This window comes from Felis catus, chromosome E2 (assembly GCF_018350175.1).
Source record: "Felis catus isolate Fca126 chromosome E2, F.catus_Fca126_mat1.0, whole genome shotgun sequence".
Taxonomy (NCBI): Eukaryota; Metazoa; Chordata; class Mammalia; order Carnivora; family Felidae; genus Felis; species Felis catus.
In genome coordinates this window covers 44,158,886-44,175,277 of record NC_058382.1, presented here as the reverse complement: position 1 = coordinate 44,175,277, position 16,392 = coordinate 44,158,886, and the positions used below count along the sequence as shown (strand labels likewise).

General features: G+C 45.1%; 2 protein-coding genes across 4 annotated transcripts in view; both read right to left on the bottom strand.

Moving 5' to 3' along the window:
* The window catches only part of TANGO6 (transport and golgi organization 6 homolog), a 194,652-nt gene extending 191,856 nt beyond the window's left edge, over positions 1-2,796 (bottom strand). The window contains exon 1 of one of the 3 annotated variants that reach the window (XM_045045579.1): positions 2,623-2,796. In XM_045045579.1, coding sequence (XP_044901514.1) covers positions 2,623-2,719 — 97 coding nt within the window. In that variant the 5' untranslated portion in view covers positions 2,720-2,796. The remainder of the gene's footprint in view (positions 1-2,622) is intronic. The other 2 variants (XM_003998190.6, XR_002150077.3) reach the window with 2 other exon arrangements.
* Positions 2,797-12,600: 9,804 nt separating this feature from the next.
* Positions 12,601-16,392, bottom strand: part of CDH1 (cadherin 1) — an 82,333-nt gene continuing 78,541 nt past the window's right edge. The window contains exons 15-16 of the mRNA XM_003998189.5: positions 15,102-15,245; positions 12,601-14,174 (exon numbers count right to left, since the gene is read on the bottom strand). Coding sequence (XP_003998238.2) covers positions 13,965-14,174; positions 15,102-15,245 — 354 coding nt within the window. The 3' untranslated portion in view covers positions 12,601-13,964. The remainder of the gene's footprint in view (positions 14,175-15,101; positions 15,246-16,392) is intronic.

The following is a 16,392-nucleotide window of genomic DNA, read 5'->3' as shown; positions in this document are numbered from 1 at the left end:
TGATTTTGGCTCAGGTCATGATCCCCAGGGTCGTGGGATTAAGCCCTGTGCTGGGCTTCTCGTTTAAGAAGATCCGGCTTAAGATTCTCCCTCCCTCTTCCCCTCTGCCCTTCTTCCTCCCTCACACTCCTTCTCTAAAATTAAAAAAATATGTATTTTTTAATATTTGTTTAGAGAGCGAATGTGTGTGCTTTGTGTGCACATGCAAGAGGGAGAGGGATAGAGAGAAAGGGAGAGTGGGAATCCCAAGCAGGCTCTGTACGGTCAGCACAGAGCTGAATGCAGGGCTAGATCTCACTAACCCAGGGATCAGAACCTGATGGTCCTGGGATGACTTGGATGACTGGGGAGCCTGGGTGGCTCAGTCAGTGGAGCAACCGACTTGGGCTCAGGTCATGATCTCACAGTTCATGAGTTTGAGACCCGTATCAAGCTCGTCGCTGTCAGCGCAAAGCCCACTTCAGATCCTCTGTCACCCTCTCTCTACCTGTCCTCTGCTCACACTCTCTCAAAAAGAAAAAAAAAAAAAAAAAAAGAACATTAAAAAAAAAAAAAGAGTTGGATGCTTAACTGACTGAGCCGCCCAGGCAACAGCTGCCTCCAAAAACCTTTTAAATAAAATAAATAAACTGTTTTAAATCCTGGCTATGATGCACCTGACTAGCTAAGTGAGTAGAGCATGCCACTCTTGATCTTGCAGATGTGAGTTTGAGCCCCACGTTGGCAGAGAGCCTACATAAATAAATTAAAAAAAAAAAAAATCCAGCTCTACCACTTTATTAGACTGACTTCGGGCAACTTCCCCATACCTGAGCCTTAGTTCCTTCATCTGTAAAATGGAATACAAAAAATATCTATGCTATGGAATTGTAAGGATTAAATAATACATGTAGGGGCACCTGGGTGGTTCAGTCGGTTAAGCTTCCGACTTTGGCTCAGGTCATGATCTCACTGTTCATAAGTTTGAGCCCCCCATCGGGCTCTGTGCTGACAGCTCAGAGCCTGGAGCCTGCTTCGGATTCTGAGTCTCCCTCTCTCTCTGCCTCTCCCCGGCTCGCACTCTGTCTCTCTCTCAAAAGTAATAAATAAACATTAAAAAATTTAAAATATATAGGGGCGCCTGGGTGGCGCAGTCGGTTAAGCGTCCAACTTCAGCCAGGTCACGATCTCGCAGTCCGTGGGTTCGAGCCCCGCGTCAGGCTCTGGGCTGATGGCTCAGAGCCTGGAGCCTGTTTCCGATTCTGTGTCTCCCTCTCTCTCTGCCCCTCCCTCGTTCATGCTCTGTCTCTCTCTGTCCCACAAATAAATAAACGTTGAAAAAAAAATTAAAAAATATATATATATGTAAACAGCATATTATTGGGCCTGATACTTGGTAGGCACTGAATTACTATTACTTTTTTTTTTGAGAGGGAGAGAGTGAGAGGGCCCAAGGGAGTAAGGGGCAGAGAGAGACACAGAGAGAGAGGGAGAGGGAGAATATCCCATGAAAGTCAGAGAAAGAGAGAGGGGAGGAGAGAGAGAGAGAGAGAGAGAGAGAGAGAGAGAGAGAGAGAGAGAAGCAGGGCTGACCCGAATCAGGGCTCGAGCTCACTAACGGTGAGATCATGACCTGGGCTGAAGACAGATGCTTAACTCACTGAGCCACCCAGGCGCCCCTCAGTGACTATTATTAATGACTTCTTTTCACTTCTCCCAGGTATGGTATAACGTTTGTGGAAGTTTCTGCATTTTGGGGAGTATCTTAAAATTTGAGACTTGAAGCATCACCTCATGGCCCTTCATGTACCTTACTTTGCTCACGAACAAACCCCTTCTTGCACATATACGGTCCCTATCTCTCGTGTCCTTTCTCCAAACTCCAGATAACATCAGAGGCTCCACACTTAATAATCTGCCTTGACTTGAGAAGGGAGTTCGGTAGACCTCGGCCCTAGGTCCGTGTTGTGCCCCTAATTTGCCCACATAATCTGTGCCAGGTCACTTCATCTCTTCAGCGAGCCTTAAGTGTCCCCAGCTGTAAAAGGAGAGCGCCAGGCTAAACCACCGCCATGGTCCCTGCAGATTCTAAATTGGGAAGATCTTGCCAACTCACCAGGAAAGATTACAAGTGACTGTAAATCCCTCCCACAGGCTGTAAATCCCTAAACGCTGCCCCCAAACCCAGCTCAAACGCCACTGCTTCCATCTTCTGCACGCCTCGCCATTCTGTACAAATCTCCAGCGTCCACATTAGACCCTGAACCCTCAGGAGGTGGGACCTCACTTAACGCGTCAGGAGCGCTACCCTCTCGGAAGCTCTTGCCGCAGTCCCCACCTCAGAGGGTGACAGTAAGGACTGAATGGAACCAAGTACCCAGGGCGCTTAACAGTGAGTGCCTGGCACAAGGTTGGCGCTCAAGAGACGTCGGTTACCATCAGTGTTCAGCAAATCCCATCCCCTCCTTGAGCTTCGGTTTCCTTGAGGCTGGACGGACAATGCCCAAAGCCCCCAGGAGCCTCAGAGCTGGGGGTCCCGGGGAGGGCCTGAGAGGCGCACGCTGCGGAAGGCAGGGCAGCCCGGGAAGACTGGTAGCCCTGAGAGTCCCGAGTGCAGCCCGGCGCCGAGATCCGTCCTCTCACCTCCCGGGCTCAGCAGAAGCTTCAGCGCCTCCAGAATGCTCTCCAGACCGCACGTTGCCAGAGCCCCGCTGCCCGCGACCGGTCGGCGGGCCGCCATGACTGGAGTGGAACGCGCCACTAGCGACCTGCTCAATCGCCTCTGCGGACTGGCGTCGCCGCCATACTGAATGTGGCGGAAGGCGCTAGGGGTGGGGCCCGCCGCAAGGGGCGGGGCCGACGTGGTCGGAGCGCCCTTTTACAAAAGTTTTCAGTCCCCGTTTAGTCCCTTGGGCAGAAAAAACAGTTAACACAACCAACCTACATGCACAATTTCAGAAACTCAATATGATTAACCACTAAGTAACGAAGAAGAGAGAAGTATAGTAGTTTATCATAAAATGATACCTATTTCACTATGAAAATAAGTGGGTACCGGAGCACCAAAAGACATAGTGAAGTAAACAGATGCTGTGCCTACTTATGATGAAGTTTGGATACATAAACATCACTCAACTGAATATTTTTTAATTTCTTTATGAATGATATTTAAAAACAAGTGCTGGGGGTGACTAGCTGGCTCAGTCAGTAGAGCATGCGACGCCTAACCTCAGGGTCATGAGTTCAAGCCCCAGATTGGATGAGGAGCCTACTTTCAAAAGAAATTAAAAATAAGTGCTAAACACAGACACATGCATTTGAATAACCACAAATATTGTTATTGGTGATACGATTTTTGAAACGTAATAATTACCGGTCCCAATAAAATGTTGATCTTTGCTGTGTTTATATTCTTGGAAAATTCTGGGTACATTAAAATTGTGCCCTCCCCACATCCCATTGTGTTTTGTTTTTTTTTTTTCAACGGTTATTTATTTTTGGGACAGAGAGAGACAGAGCATGAACAGGGGAGGGGCAGAGAGAGAGGGAGACAAAGAATCGGAAACAGGCTCCAGGCTCTGAGCCATGAGCCCAGAGCCCGACGCGGGGCTCGAACTCACGGACGGTGAGATCGTGACCTGGCTGAAGTCGGACGCTTAACCGACTGCGCCACCCAGGAGCCCCCCCCATTGTGTTTTTTAATTTTTTTAAATGTTTGTTTATTTTTGAGACAGAGAGAGACAGAGCATGAACGGGGGAGGATCACAGAGAGGGAGGCACAGAATCCGAGGCAGGCTGCAGGCTCCGGGGAGTCGGCACAGAGCCCGCCTGGGGCTCAACTCACAAACTGCGATATCATGACCCCAGCGGAAGGCGGAGGCTTAACCGACTGAGCCACCCAGGGGCCCCCACCCCATTGTGTTAATAGGTAAAACAGAATTCATTTGAGAGTCACCCCCACAGGGACAGGCTTTCACCTACACGAATGCTGGTGGGACATTCTAAAGTCATGTTGTCTGAAAGTCATGCTACAAATCTAGGAGAGTACTTCTGAGGGCAAGACCTTTAGCTTCCCTTCAGTAAAAGTCAATAATCATTGTCACGACCACCCCCACCACCCATTTTCTGAAAGTTCTCCCAAACAGGCTGTCTTGTTTCTCCTTGAGATTCCCTGAACTAGCCTGAGTTCATCAGGTCTGATGACTGCCCTTCAGCATTTAGCTGTTGGAAGTCTTAGGAAGTGGGATGTGCTCCACTGCGAGCCCCTGCCACTGGAGGAAGAAGCTGGTCACTTAACTCCTTTCTCAGACCCCTCCTGGTCACTCTCAGGACTTTAGGCGCCAGCCCAAATCCATCAACCATTTCCTACTCTCTAAAGTGAATAGGTAACAGAACCATTTGCACGAAGTTATCTTAGGGAGTTAAAGCGATACTGTTCTTAAGCATTTAGCAATGTCTCCCACAGAGGGGATAATTAAAAAATTGTACGTGTGTCTTACTCTCCATCTCTTCCTCAAATAAAATCCGGCCAAAAATGGAAAAACATTTTTGAAGGGGAAATAAATGACCTGCGAAATTACTACAACGCTCTCTTTATTGTGTTATACATCCCACGCCAGGCTTTGTCAGTAGACAATTTTTCTCCAGTTATGTGTGTATCCAAGTTCATTTTGAGGAATAAAAAATGTAAGGTCTCCCTGTACAGGCCCCCCCCCCAAAAAGCCTAAAACAAAACAAAAAACTTAAGGTCATTTCAAAATATTAAACATTTAGTGAGCTTGGCATAAAGATTTGTGTGGGAACGGCCCAGCCCTAAGATTTGTGGGCACTAGGGTAGAAATACAAGTGGAGGCCTTCATATCATATGCTTAAGTATTTCCAAGGATAAATCAAACGAACAGCCTGTTAAGTAAAATATCTTTTGTTCTCCTACTTTGAAAAATATACCAGGTTTCAATTGAGAATTCTCAAATTTGGCCTCAGAAATCCATATTGGATGTGGCAGTATGGCAGAAGTCAGCCTCCCACCTCTGGCCTGACCCCTTTCCTTCTCATTAGTGTCTCCATCCTGCATTCACACATGTGGATATCCCAGCCTGGATGTGCACACACCTCTAAGAAACTGCCCGTTGGCACCCCCTTAGTGTTAGGAATACACGAACAGGGTTCAGCTTCCAGAGGGAAGACCAAGCGAAGAGGCCCACGTAGCACTGGAAGCAGGCTCAGGGATGATTGGACAGGGAAGTCCAGAGTCCCAGAACTTGGAGTGAGGTCTGGAGGGAGGATTTGGGGTGGGCAATTCCCCTAGGACTGGCGTATTTCTTGTCCGTGAAGATGCGAATCATGGAGGAGGCCAGGTGGGGCCTGTAAGGATGGGACCCAGAACGGAGGCCCTACTAGACAAGCCTGAGGGCGATACTGGTGTGGGAGTTACAAAAGATGGTAAGAGGGGTCCCCAGAGCTAATCATCCTTTATCCCCAAACCAGATTTTGGCAAAGGATTTTATTATTTGGACTCTAAAAGGCTCATATACCACAAAATGGCATGTTCAGTTTTTTTAATTTTTGTTTTGTTTTGACAGAGTGTGAGCAGAGGAGGTGCAGAGAGAGGGAGGGACAGAGGATGCAGAGCAGGCTCTGCCCTGACAGCCGAGAGCCTCATAAGGGGCTTGGACTCAGGAACAGTGAGATCACAACCTGAGCTGAAGTTGGACGCTCAACCGACTGAACCACCCAGGTGCCCCTCATGTGTATAATTTCAAAAGCAGTGTCAAAAAGATCCTATAAAAATTTTCCAGCAAAAAAATATATCCCAAGTAGAATATTTGGTGCATCTTAATACATATGATAGGATGTCAGAGGAGTGCCTAGGGCCTATAAGTTGATAAATAGGCTCTGCATCTGAAAAAAAGGAAGCGTTCTCAAGCTTCCCCTGCCCCCACAAAATCATTCAAATTGGCTTTTATTTTTTTATTTTTATTAAAAAAATTTTTTTTAACGTTTTATTTATTTTTGAGACAGAGAATGAACAGGGGAGGGGCAGAGAGAGAGGGAGACCCAGAATCGGAAGCAGGCTCCAGGCTCTGAGCCATCAGCCCAGAGCCCGACGCGGGGCTCAAACTCACGGACCACGAGATCATGACCTGAGCTGAAGTCAGACACTTAACAGACTGAGCCACCCAGGTGCCCCTCAAATTGGCTTTTAACTACCCTACTACTTCCTTAGAATCCGGTATTTACACTTACAGGATTTTAGTTTATAGAAATTGAATTTTGGCAGTCCCCTCCTCACTTTGCTCTAGGCAGACACATAAGAAGAGCTGGGAGACTCTCGGGCAATCATGCTGTGAGATACCCATCACGACAAATATTCCAGAAGAGCTACATCGGAGAGGCTGCGGCTTCCCCACAATGAGCCACCCGGGGATGTTCAACACACACACAGTCTGTATTCATGAAAAACGTATTCCATTGATTTCAAGTCAACCAACAAGGAGCCCATTATCAGGGACTTGGGGGACAGCAGCTCAACAAGATACCCCAGCCTGCTGGGGCTGCTTGCCTCAACCCAGAGAACTAACGAGGCTAATGGCACCCTGTAGTTATCGACTGTGTGACAGTAACAATTCCCAGTAAAGACGCCAGCAAATTAAGTGTCCTTATGGGTACTTATCTTCTAAAGCCACATGTGATGACTGGAGTGGTTGCATGCCATTTTCCATAAATGACCCTTAAATTCTTACCCTACTCTTGTCAAAACTTTACTCACTGTGATAATCCTCACCACTCCCTCCACAGAGAAGGGGCCCCTGAAACTCACCTAATTTTCCATTTTTTAAAGTGATTTTATTTTTAGGGCTTTTGTTTTTTAAAGATTTTAAAGTAATCTCTACACCCAACATGGGGCTCAAATTTACAGCACTGACATCAAGTCTCATGCTCCATTGACTGAGCGAGCCAGGCACCCCAATTTTCATATTTTTTAAAGCTTATTTGAGAGAGGGAGAGAGGGGGAGAGGGGAGGGAGGGGGAGAGAGAGACAGACAGACAGACAGACAGACAGACAGAAGGAGGGAGGGAGGGAGGGGGGAGCATAGAGAATCTCAAGCAGGCTCTGCCCTGTCGTCACAGAGCTCCATGCGGGGCTCAAACACACTAACTGTGAGGTCATGGCCCAAGCCTGGATCTAGATCTTAACCGACTGAGACACCTGGACGACCCTTCATTTACTTAAAAAAATTTTTTTAGCGTTTACTTATTTTTGAGAGACAGAGCACAAGCGCGCGGGGCGGGGGAGGGGGATGGCGGAAGGAGGGAGGGAGGGAGAGAGAAAATCAGAAGCAGATTCCAGACTCTGAGCTGTCAGCAGAGAGCCCGACGCAGGGCTCAAACTCACGGACCACGAGATCATGACCTGAGCTGAAGTCGGACACTTACCTGAGTCACCCAGTCGCCCCCTTCATTTATTTTAAAGGAAGGGGTTTCCCTCTGTGGTATCACTCTTTGGCATCAATCAGATATTTATCATAGAGGAAGAACTTTTCTCTATCCTCTTAGGTTCTGAATAGAGAGGTGTGTGAATTAAACAGACAAAAGATTAGCAGAAGACAGATTTTTATTCACATCCAAGGGAGTTCATAGGAAAATGTGACTCAAGAAGTGATTACAATTTGGGGTTTATATTCCATCTTAATAGGGGAAGGGGAGAAACAGCTTACATCCCGTCTTACTAGAAAAAGGGCACTTACGGGAAAACACGTGACTTTGAGAAAAGATCAATGAGATGGGAGATATGATTTCTGTCACACTATCTGTTTAGGTGATTTCTTATCCTGAGGTGCCAATTTCTAGTCTCTGGTGGTAGGAGTCAATCCTCCCTACTTATGAAACTCCTTGGGAGATGCTTTAGACTGCCCAATCCGTTGAAGAGGCTCTGCTTTTAGGTAGATAAAGGGGAGTCTTTGGGAAAAAGCCTCTTCACAGTGCTGTATTCTGGATCCTTCATTTCTGTTTCAACGGACAGAGGCTCTTTACTGTCTTGGGTACCCTCCCCAGGTCAGCTCATCACCCTGCAAACAGATGCCATCTTCACACAACGCCGCTTTCCACCGCATACTTCTCCTGCTCACAACACTTGAGTTGTGCTCTCTGACCCACTAAATCCAGTCCAAAACGCAACGGTTGGGCTTTTCTCTCCAAACACGCTGCGTCCACTTAAGTGATTCTCTCTACCCGAACTCCCTTGTTGTGCCCCTTATTCAATAATAAAAACACGAGCTCACATTTAACAGGCCACTACCATGTGCCAGGCACTCCTCTAAATGCTTTATACACATCAACGCTTCCTTCGGAGGTAAGGAAATCGAGGCATCGAAAGGTGAAGTAACTTGCCTAAGCTCACAGGTGGAAAGGACAGGATCAGGATTGGAATCCAGGTTGCACGGCTGCAGGGTCTCATGTCTTCTCCACATAACTGCCTTGTCGGTACCCGCGGAACCAGCAAGAGGGAAACCGAGGCGCTGTTTTCCAGGCTCGATGTCAACCCCTTCTCTGTAGCCTTTCTCAGAAGTCACATTACCTGACTGGTTATAGCCCTTTGCACGTGGTGGTACTTTGTCAACAGTTTAATTCTGTATAGAACCATTTTATCATCATTTGTCCTCATTGTAGTTTTTTCCCCTGACCTTTTTTTTATTGTGGCCAAATAGAAACAAGGTAATGCCAAATCTGGCGTCATGTTTTTCTCTCATTTTCTTCTGAGGGTTTTATAGCTGTAGCCCTTATGTTTTAAAAAGTCTTTCATTTTGAATTTATTTTTTGTATATGGTATAACAGTATGACTAATTTCATTCTTTTGCATATGGACACCCAATTTTCCCAGCACCATTTGTTGAAAACACTGTCCTTTTTGGCAGAGCATAAGGAAAATGGTCAATGATATTGTAATAGTGATGCAACAGGACAGATGGCAACTACACTTGGAGTGAACATAGCATAATGCATAAACTTGTCAAATCACTAAGTTGTAACACCTAAAACGAATGTAACACTGTGTCAACTATAATAAAAACATATAAAGTTTATTTTTGAGAGAGCGTGAACACAGGCGAGTGGGGGAGGAGCAGAGAGACAGGGAGAGAGAATCCCAAGCAGCCCCTCCCACCCCCCCAATGAGAGGGAGACACAGAGTCCGAAGCAGACTCCAGGCTCTGAGCTGTCAGCACAGAGCCCTACGTGGGGCTCAAACCCACAAATCCGGAGGATCATGACACAAGCTGAAACCAAGAGTCTGATAAACAAATGAGCCACCCAAGTTCCTCAATGCTGTGCGCGCGCGCACACACGCACACACACACACGTAATTTTTGTGTTATCTGCCCCCCCCCCAAAAAAACTGTCCTTTTCCCAATGGTCTTAGCACGCCTGTAGAGTATCAGTTGACCATATATATGAGGGTTTATTTCCAGCTTCCTAATTTCTCCCCAACTTTTAATTGTGAAATACTTCAAACTGGAAGAAAAACCAAAATAGTACGTCAACACTTACATGCCCTTCACCTAGATTTAGTCATTATGAACATTTTGTCACACTTGCCTTCGTGCTACCACTCTTCACACTCTTTTGTTGAATCATTCTTAATTTCCAGATGTAACACTTCATCCCTAAATTCATCATCATTTATCTCCTAATAAGGTTCTCTTAGCGAACTATGCCCCCAAGAAAACTAATGTTTAGGGGCCTATGTGTGGCTCAGTCGGTTGAGTATCTGAATCTTGATTTTTGGCTCAGATCACGACCTTATGGTTCATGAGTTCAAGCCCCTCCTTATGCTCCGGGCTGACAAGGCAGAACCTGCTTAGGAGTCTCTCTCTCTCTCTGCCCCTCCCCCACTCATGCTTTCTCTCTCAAAATAAAGTTAAAATTAAAAAAAAAAAAGTTTATGGGGTGCCTCGGTGGCTTGGTGGGTTAAGCATCTGACTTCAACTCCGGTCATGATCTCACAATCTGTTGAGTTCGAGCCCCCCGTCAGGTTCTGTGCTGACAGCTCAGAGCCTGGATCCTGCTTCAGATTCTGTGTCTCCCTCTCTCTCTGCTCCTTCCCCCACTTACACTCTCACTCTGTCGTAAACAAACATTAAAATAAAAGTTTATTCAGGAATATAATCTACTCTACTTATTACAATTTGCCCAATTTCAAAAAAAAAAAAAAGTCTTTTATGGATCTTAAATTTTCACTCCAGGACCCAACCAACCAAGGTTTCAATATTGGAGTCTCTCAAACCACACACAGAATTACCCTATGACCCAGCAATGCTCCTCTCAGGTTAATAACCAGAATTGAAAACAGTTTTTGTAAGCAAGCGTTCACTGCAGCATCATTCACAATAGCCACAAGGTGGAAACAACCCAAGATAAACGGATATATAACAACATGTGGTATATATGCGCATGATGGAGTATTGCTCAGCCGTAGAAGGAATGAAGTGCTGATACAGCTGCAGTGTGGACAACCCCTGAACACATTAGGCTACATGACATCACCAAGTTTAAAAGGACATAAATTACATGACACCACTTACATGAAATACCTAGAATAAATTCATAAAACAAGGTAGAATGGAGGTAACTGGGGCTGAGAAAGGGGAGAACGGGGAGTTACTTATTGCCTGTGGTTATAGAACTTGTTTGGGATGACGAAAAGGTTCTGGAAATAGAGATGAGGGTTATACATGCACTTAGCATCACTGAATTGTACGCTCAAAATCCACACACATTCAGTAGAAACCACACTTCCAGTTTTGATCTTTTCCTGGGCTAGTGATACGTGGTCGGACTTTCTCGTGATGCTGGGCAGTGAGTGGCAGCCACGGCTTGTCAGTTCTGTGATCAGGAAGGTAAGCAACAGACACACTTAACCATTCCATTTCTCGCTGTCCATATTCAATAAATGACACGAGCTCTTCAGCACTTTATTATGATAAAATAGGTTTTGTGGGGGCACCTGGGTGGCTCAGTCAGTGAAGCATCTGACTTTGGCTCAGGTCATGATCTCACGGTTCATGAGTTCGGGCCCCACATCAGGCTCTGTGCTGACAGCTCAGAGCCTGGAACCTGCTTCAGATTCTTTGTCTCCCTCTCTCCCTGCCCTTCCCTGCTCACGCTCTCTCTCAAAAATAAACAAACTTTAAAAAAATAAATAAAAAAGGTTAATGTGAGGGACACTTGCACGGCTCAGTTGGTTAAGCATACACACTCTTGATTGATTTCAGCTTAGGTCATGGTCTCATGGTTCATGGGATCGAGCCCCTTATAGGGCTCTGTGCTGACAATGTGGAGCCTGCTTGGGATTCTCTCTCTCTCTCTCTCTCTCTGCCCCTCCCTCACTCATGATGTACTTTCAAAATAAATATTAATTTTTTTTTACACTTATTTATTTTTTGAGAGACATAGAGAGACAGAACACAAGTTGGGGAGGGGCAGAGAGAGAAGGAGACACAGAATCCAAAGCAGGCTCCAGGCTCTGAGCACAGAGCCTGACGCAGGGCTCGAACTCACAAACCATGAGATCATGACTCGAGCCGAAGTCAGACGCTTAACCCACAGAGTCACCCAGGCGCCCCTCTCTCAAAATACATATTAAAAAAATAAATAAAACAGGTTTTGTGTGAGATGATTTTACTAAACTATAGGCTAATGTTAAGTATTCTGAGCACATTTAAAGTGGGTTACGATCTCATGTCTGGTGCCTTAGGCAAATTAAATGCACTTTTGACATATTCTCAACTTACGATGGTTTATTGGGATATAACCACATAAGTCAAGATCTGTATATATATTTGACCACCACTTAAAAAAATTTATATATCTATCTCAAGTCCTACACTCCAGCAGAGGAAAGTGACAGAACTGTAAGAGGGTTTCTCAACAGCAGCACTACTGACATTTTGAACCTGATGATTCTTTGTTGCACATGGCTGTCCTGTGCATTGCCGGATGGTCAGCAGCATCCTTGGCCTTGACTTGATGTCATCACCATCAAAGTATCTCCAGAAATTGCACAAAGTCCTCTGGGAGAGGGAGCCATACTCTCCCCCAGTGGTGAACCACTGGACTACACAAACCTTTTGCTGACTGACTGAATTTGTCTGAAGCTCTACTAGGTCCCTCAGCAATGCCCACAGTAGTTTTTCCATTAAGAAGAGAATGTTAATGGCTTCTCCACATACCATATGGATAGTTTTCAAGTAAAGTGAATTTGTAAATGCAATTTCCCACACTCTGCCCGCAATAGAAGGACACAAAGTTCTGGAGGAGTCATTTCAACATGAAGCTTCCTTCTCCATGTTTTGAATAAGCCCAAGTACCACTGGTCTTGCATGGAATTGTGGCTAACCAAATAAAACATGTGTCTGACAATGTTTAACAAAATTCTTTAATAAAATTTATAAAAATGAATATTTAAGAATTCTCTCAGCTTGAATTGTTTTCCTTTTCCACTCCCAAAGAAAATACAAAATTATCAACACCCACACACATATATACTCAAAACTATAGTGACATTCTCTATACAGGACTACATTCGAGTTTAAATTGTTGAAAAATCAAGACAATTCCAAGATGTGATTGCAGGGATGATTTTCTTTTTCTTCAAAAAACACCTGACAGACAGTAAAGCAATTTAGATAAGATTATTTTCCATGGTTGTCAAAAGGTTCTTGAAGTTCACATTTCAACTAAAAGAAGATCCAAATCAGAGTTCTCCCCACACTCCCCTTACTGACACATTTTAGGGCCATATTCTCTTCCTGCTCCTAAGGAAAATAAATTGGATTTCCTGATATTATTTTCTATGCATGCTTGGAATTTGGGGCAGATGTCTCCAGATCAGCCAGCATATCCTGTGGACATCAACAACAGCAGGCACTTGGGGGGTTCTGGGCTGTCAGGAAGAAACTCTGGTAGCAGGATCCTGATTGGAGTCACATGTTAAGATTCTTCCATTCTTTTTCAGGACTAGAGGCAGAGCCACCTCAACCATCCTCAGCCTCAGTTTCCTAAATTGCCAGGCTCAACAACTTGTCTCCTGCCACCTTCAAACCCATTTTTCATGTTGCTCTCCGCTGGGACAAACACCTTCTGTCTTTGGCTGCAGCACTCGAGGCACTACCGTAAGTGTTGGAATAGATCACTCTCTTGTTTGAGTGTTAGATGAACATTAGATGTGGAGTGGCACCTGAAAACTCACCACCCTTTCTGGTCAAGGCTTCCTGTTTAGAACCAGATCACCCCAGTAATGACATACACATAACAAACATTCTTATGCACAACAAGTAAGTGGATGGATACCTATTTCAAGTTATATACTCAGAAGATTAAAGGTCTTAAGAGTAAATAATACCCAGTCACACTATGGCCAGACTAAGACCACACTTATCCTGAAAGGGCCCCAAATTTCTGCATCAGAGAACCCCTGTCTGGGGCAATGTAGGTTCAGAAGGAGTAAGAGTGGATAGTAGAACAAGGGGCACTGTGCAGTGATAGGAGGAAAAAAGTACACAAATTAAAAATAATTACACACACACACACACATACATACATACACGCACAAAATAATAGGGCAGTTGACCCCTCCCTTCCCTTAAAAAATGAGACGAAAACCCTTAAGGAAATCTGCAAGTTGCTAGCAGAACCTTTTGAGGCTGAAGCTATTGTTCTGAAGTATTAACATATGGGGGTCTTTGGGACAGCATCACCACTTAAAGAGTGAGGAAAGAAAAAAGGATTCAAAAATTAGGGCGAAATCATTCGAACACACACAGATTAGATCTATAAAGTGGAAATCCCAACTATCCTAACTGCATCACTGAGCAGACTCTCTTCTCCAGAAAGTCATCTCAAGTGAAGGGAGCTGAGAAACCATGAGCCCTGCATTTTCTATCACACGATGTAGGGGCCCATCTCCTTCCCCATTTGTCTCGAGTCCCCTAGTCATCCTCACCACCTCCGTACATGTCTGCCAGCTTCTTGAAGCGATTGCCCCATTCATTCAGGTAGTCATAGTCCTGATCTTGGTCTGATTCCGAGGAGTTTAAGGAGCTCAGACTAGCAGCTTCAGAACCGCTTCCTTCATAGTCAAATACAAGCAGAGAGTCGTAAGGAGGAGCAGTGGGGTCACTGTCTGCTGCCTTCAGGTTCTAAAGAAGAAGGAAGACGATAGGATCTTTCAATGCAAGGAATCACACACCGGTCATCTGAGGCAAGATGCCTCCTCCAGGTGCCTCGAGCAACAAGTCACACATGACCATGCAACCATCCTGTGACACCAATAAGGTAAATTTATACAAACAGTCAAGGAAGACAAATCTAATATATATTTCATGAAAAGAGAACATTACAGGTAAATTGCAGAATCTTTTCCTCTATACTAATGATAAGTTATGTGTAGGCAGGAGACAAACAAGCCCGTCAGGATGGACAGAGGCTGAAAACAGTCATATTATAACATATTGAATAAACTCCCTACTTGGCAGTAACAGTTTGCTTGAATGAAAATTTTTGGCTTCTACCCTACCCTTCCTACTTCTTCTTGACTGGAATACACAGACCCAAGGCCTGGAAGTGTGGCAGCCATCTTGTGCTCATGAGGTAACAAGCACAAAAACAAGGTACCCTCTGTTATATGTGTTGAAGCTCCTGGAATTTAAAGCTGAATGCATTTCTGACATATACAAAGGGATGCTATTTTTCTGGCCCTTAGGGAGACTTATGATACACATTTAATATCACATCCCAACCAGGAATGGGATGCAGGGGCAAAAAGACTCATTAGTGAAACCAAACTGGATCTAGTTTGAATTCCTTTAGCTTCATGTCTACTTTTACTAAATCCTTTCAAGTCATTCTTGGTTTTGCCATATGGACTTTGCAAATTCGCTAGGAACGATTTGAAGTGCTCTAAGTTCTGAAATTCAGATGAGACACAAATAAAAAATAGCAGTCAGGGATCAGACAAGGAGAAAAACATAAAGCAAAGAATCTAAAGACTTTTTCCTGACTTTCAACACAACTGTTCCTGAGTTTAGAGATGAATGGCACCATGGCTTTTGATTTTGCTAACTTACTTCATCAATAAAGTTTCCAATTTCATCAGGATTGGCAGGGCGGGGCCGGTACTGGGGCATGCTCAGGAGGGTTGGTGCCACATCATTGCGAGTCACTTCAGGCCGAGCATCCAGGCCCCTGTGCAACTGGCTCAAGTCAAAGTCCTTTGGAGAAAAAGGTAAAAATAGACCCCAGAGTAAAAAGAAACAGTCACAAATAAGGGGATATATTTGGATTATAGATTCTGGTATCAGAAAATACCCTGTCAACTGCATAATAGTTGCAATCATTTGCCAGTGTAAACTAAAATGACAATTTTCAACCTAAGAGTTTTCACAATAGCCCTAGAAGGAAAGACATCGGGGGTGCCTGGGTGGCTCAGTCGGTTGAGCGTCCGACTTCAGCTCAGGTCATGATCTCAATGGTTTGTGAGTTCAAGTCTCACATCAGGCTCTGTGCTGACAGCTCAGCGCCTGGAACCTGCTTCGAATTCTGTGCCTCCCTCTCTCTCTGCTCCTACCCCACTCACACTCTGTCTCTTTCTCAAAAATAAACATTAAAAAAAAAAAAAAGGAAAGGAAAGACATCAAATGATCATGAGGAGCACCTGTGGTAAGGATGTAGGCTGTTATACCTTATTAACTAAGTCCTAGCCGATCCACAGATTCTTGTGAGCCTAGCTGCCATATACTCAATACCTGTGTCCTTCACAAAATTCACACGTTGAAACCTAATGCTCAAGGTGGTGGTATTTGAAGGTGGGACTTTTGGGAAGTGATTATGTCAGGAGGGTAGATGGAGCCGTCGGGAAGAGGACTGGTGCCCTAATAAGACACCCTGGAGATTCCTTTCTGCAGTGCGAGTACATTATGGCTGATTATGAAGGAGGAAGCAAGCCACCACCAAACACCACATCTGCTGGTGCCTTGATTTTAAACAACCCAGCTTCCAGAACTGTGAGAGATGAATTTCTGTGGTTTTTAAGCAATGTCTGTGGTATCCTGTTATAGAAGTCCACACAGACTAAGACAGTAGCTGAGACCAGCAGGTGTCCCACAAATGCCTGAAGGACATTTCTCTGTACCCCTTAATATGTTGTGCAAAACAGGCATTGAAATTCTAATCAATGGCTATTCTTCCAGACCACATCGCTCAGCAAATGTGCTCATGCATGGCGGGAGTCAAAAGCAGAACTCCGAGATGGGGCCCAAGGTTCCCTTTCTAGATAGAATACACTTTCAAGGGGCGCCTGGGTGGCGCAGTCGGTTAAGCGTCCGACTTCAGCCAGGTCACGATCTCGCGGTCCGGGAG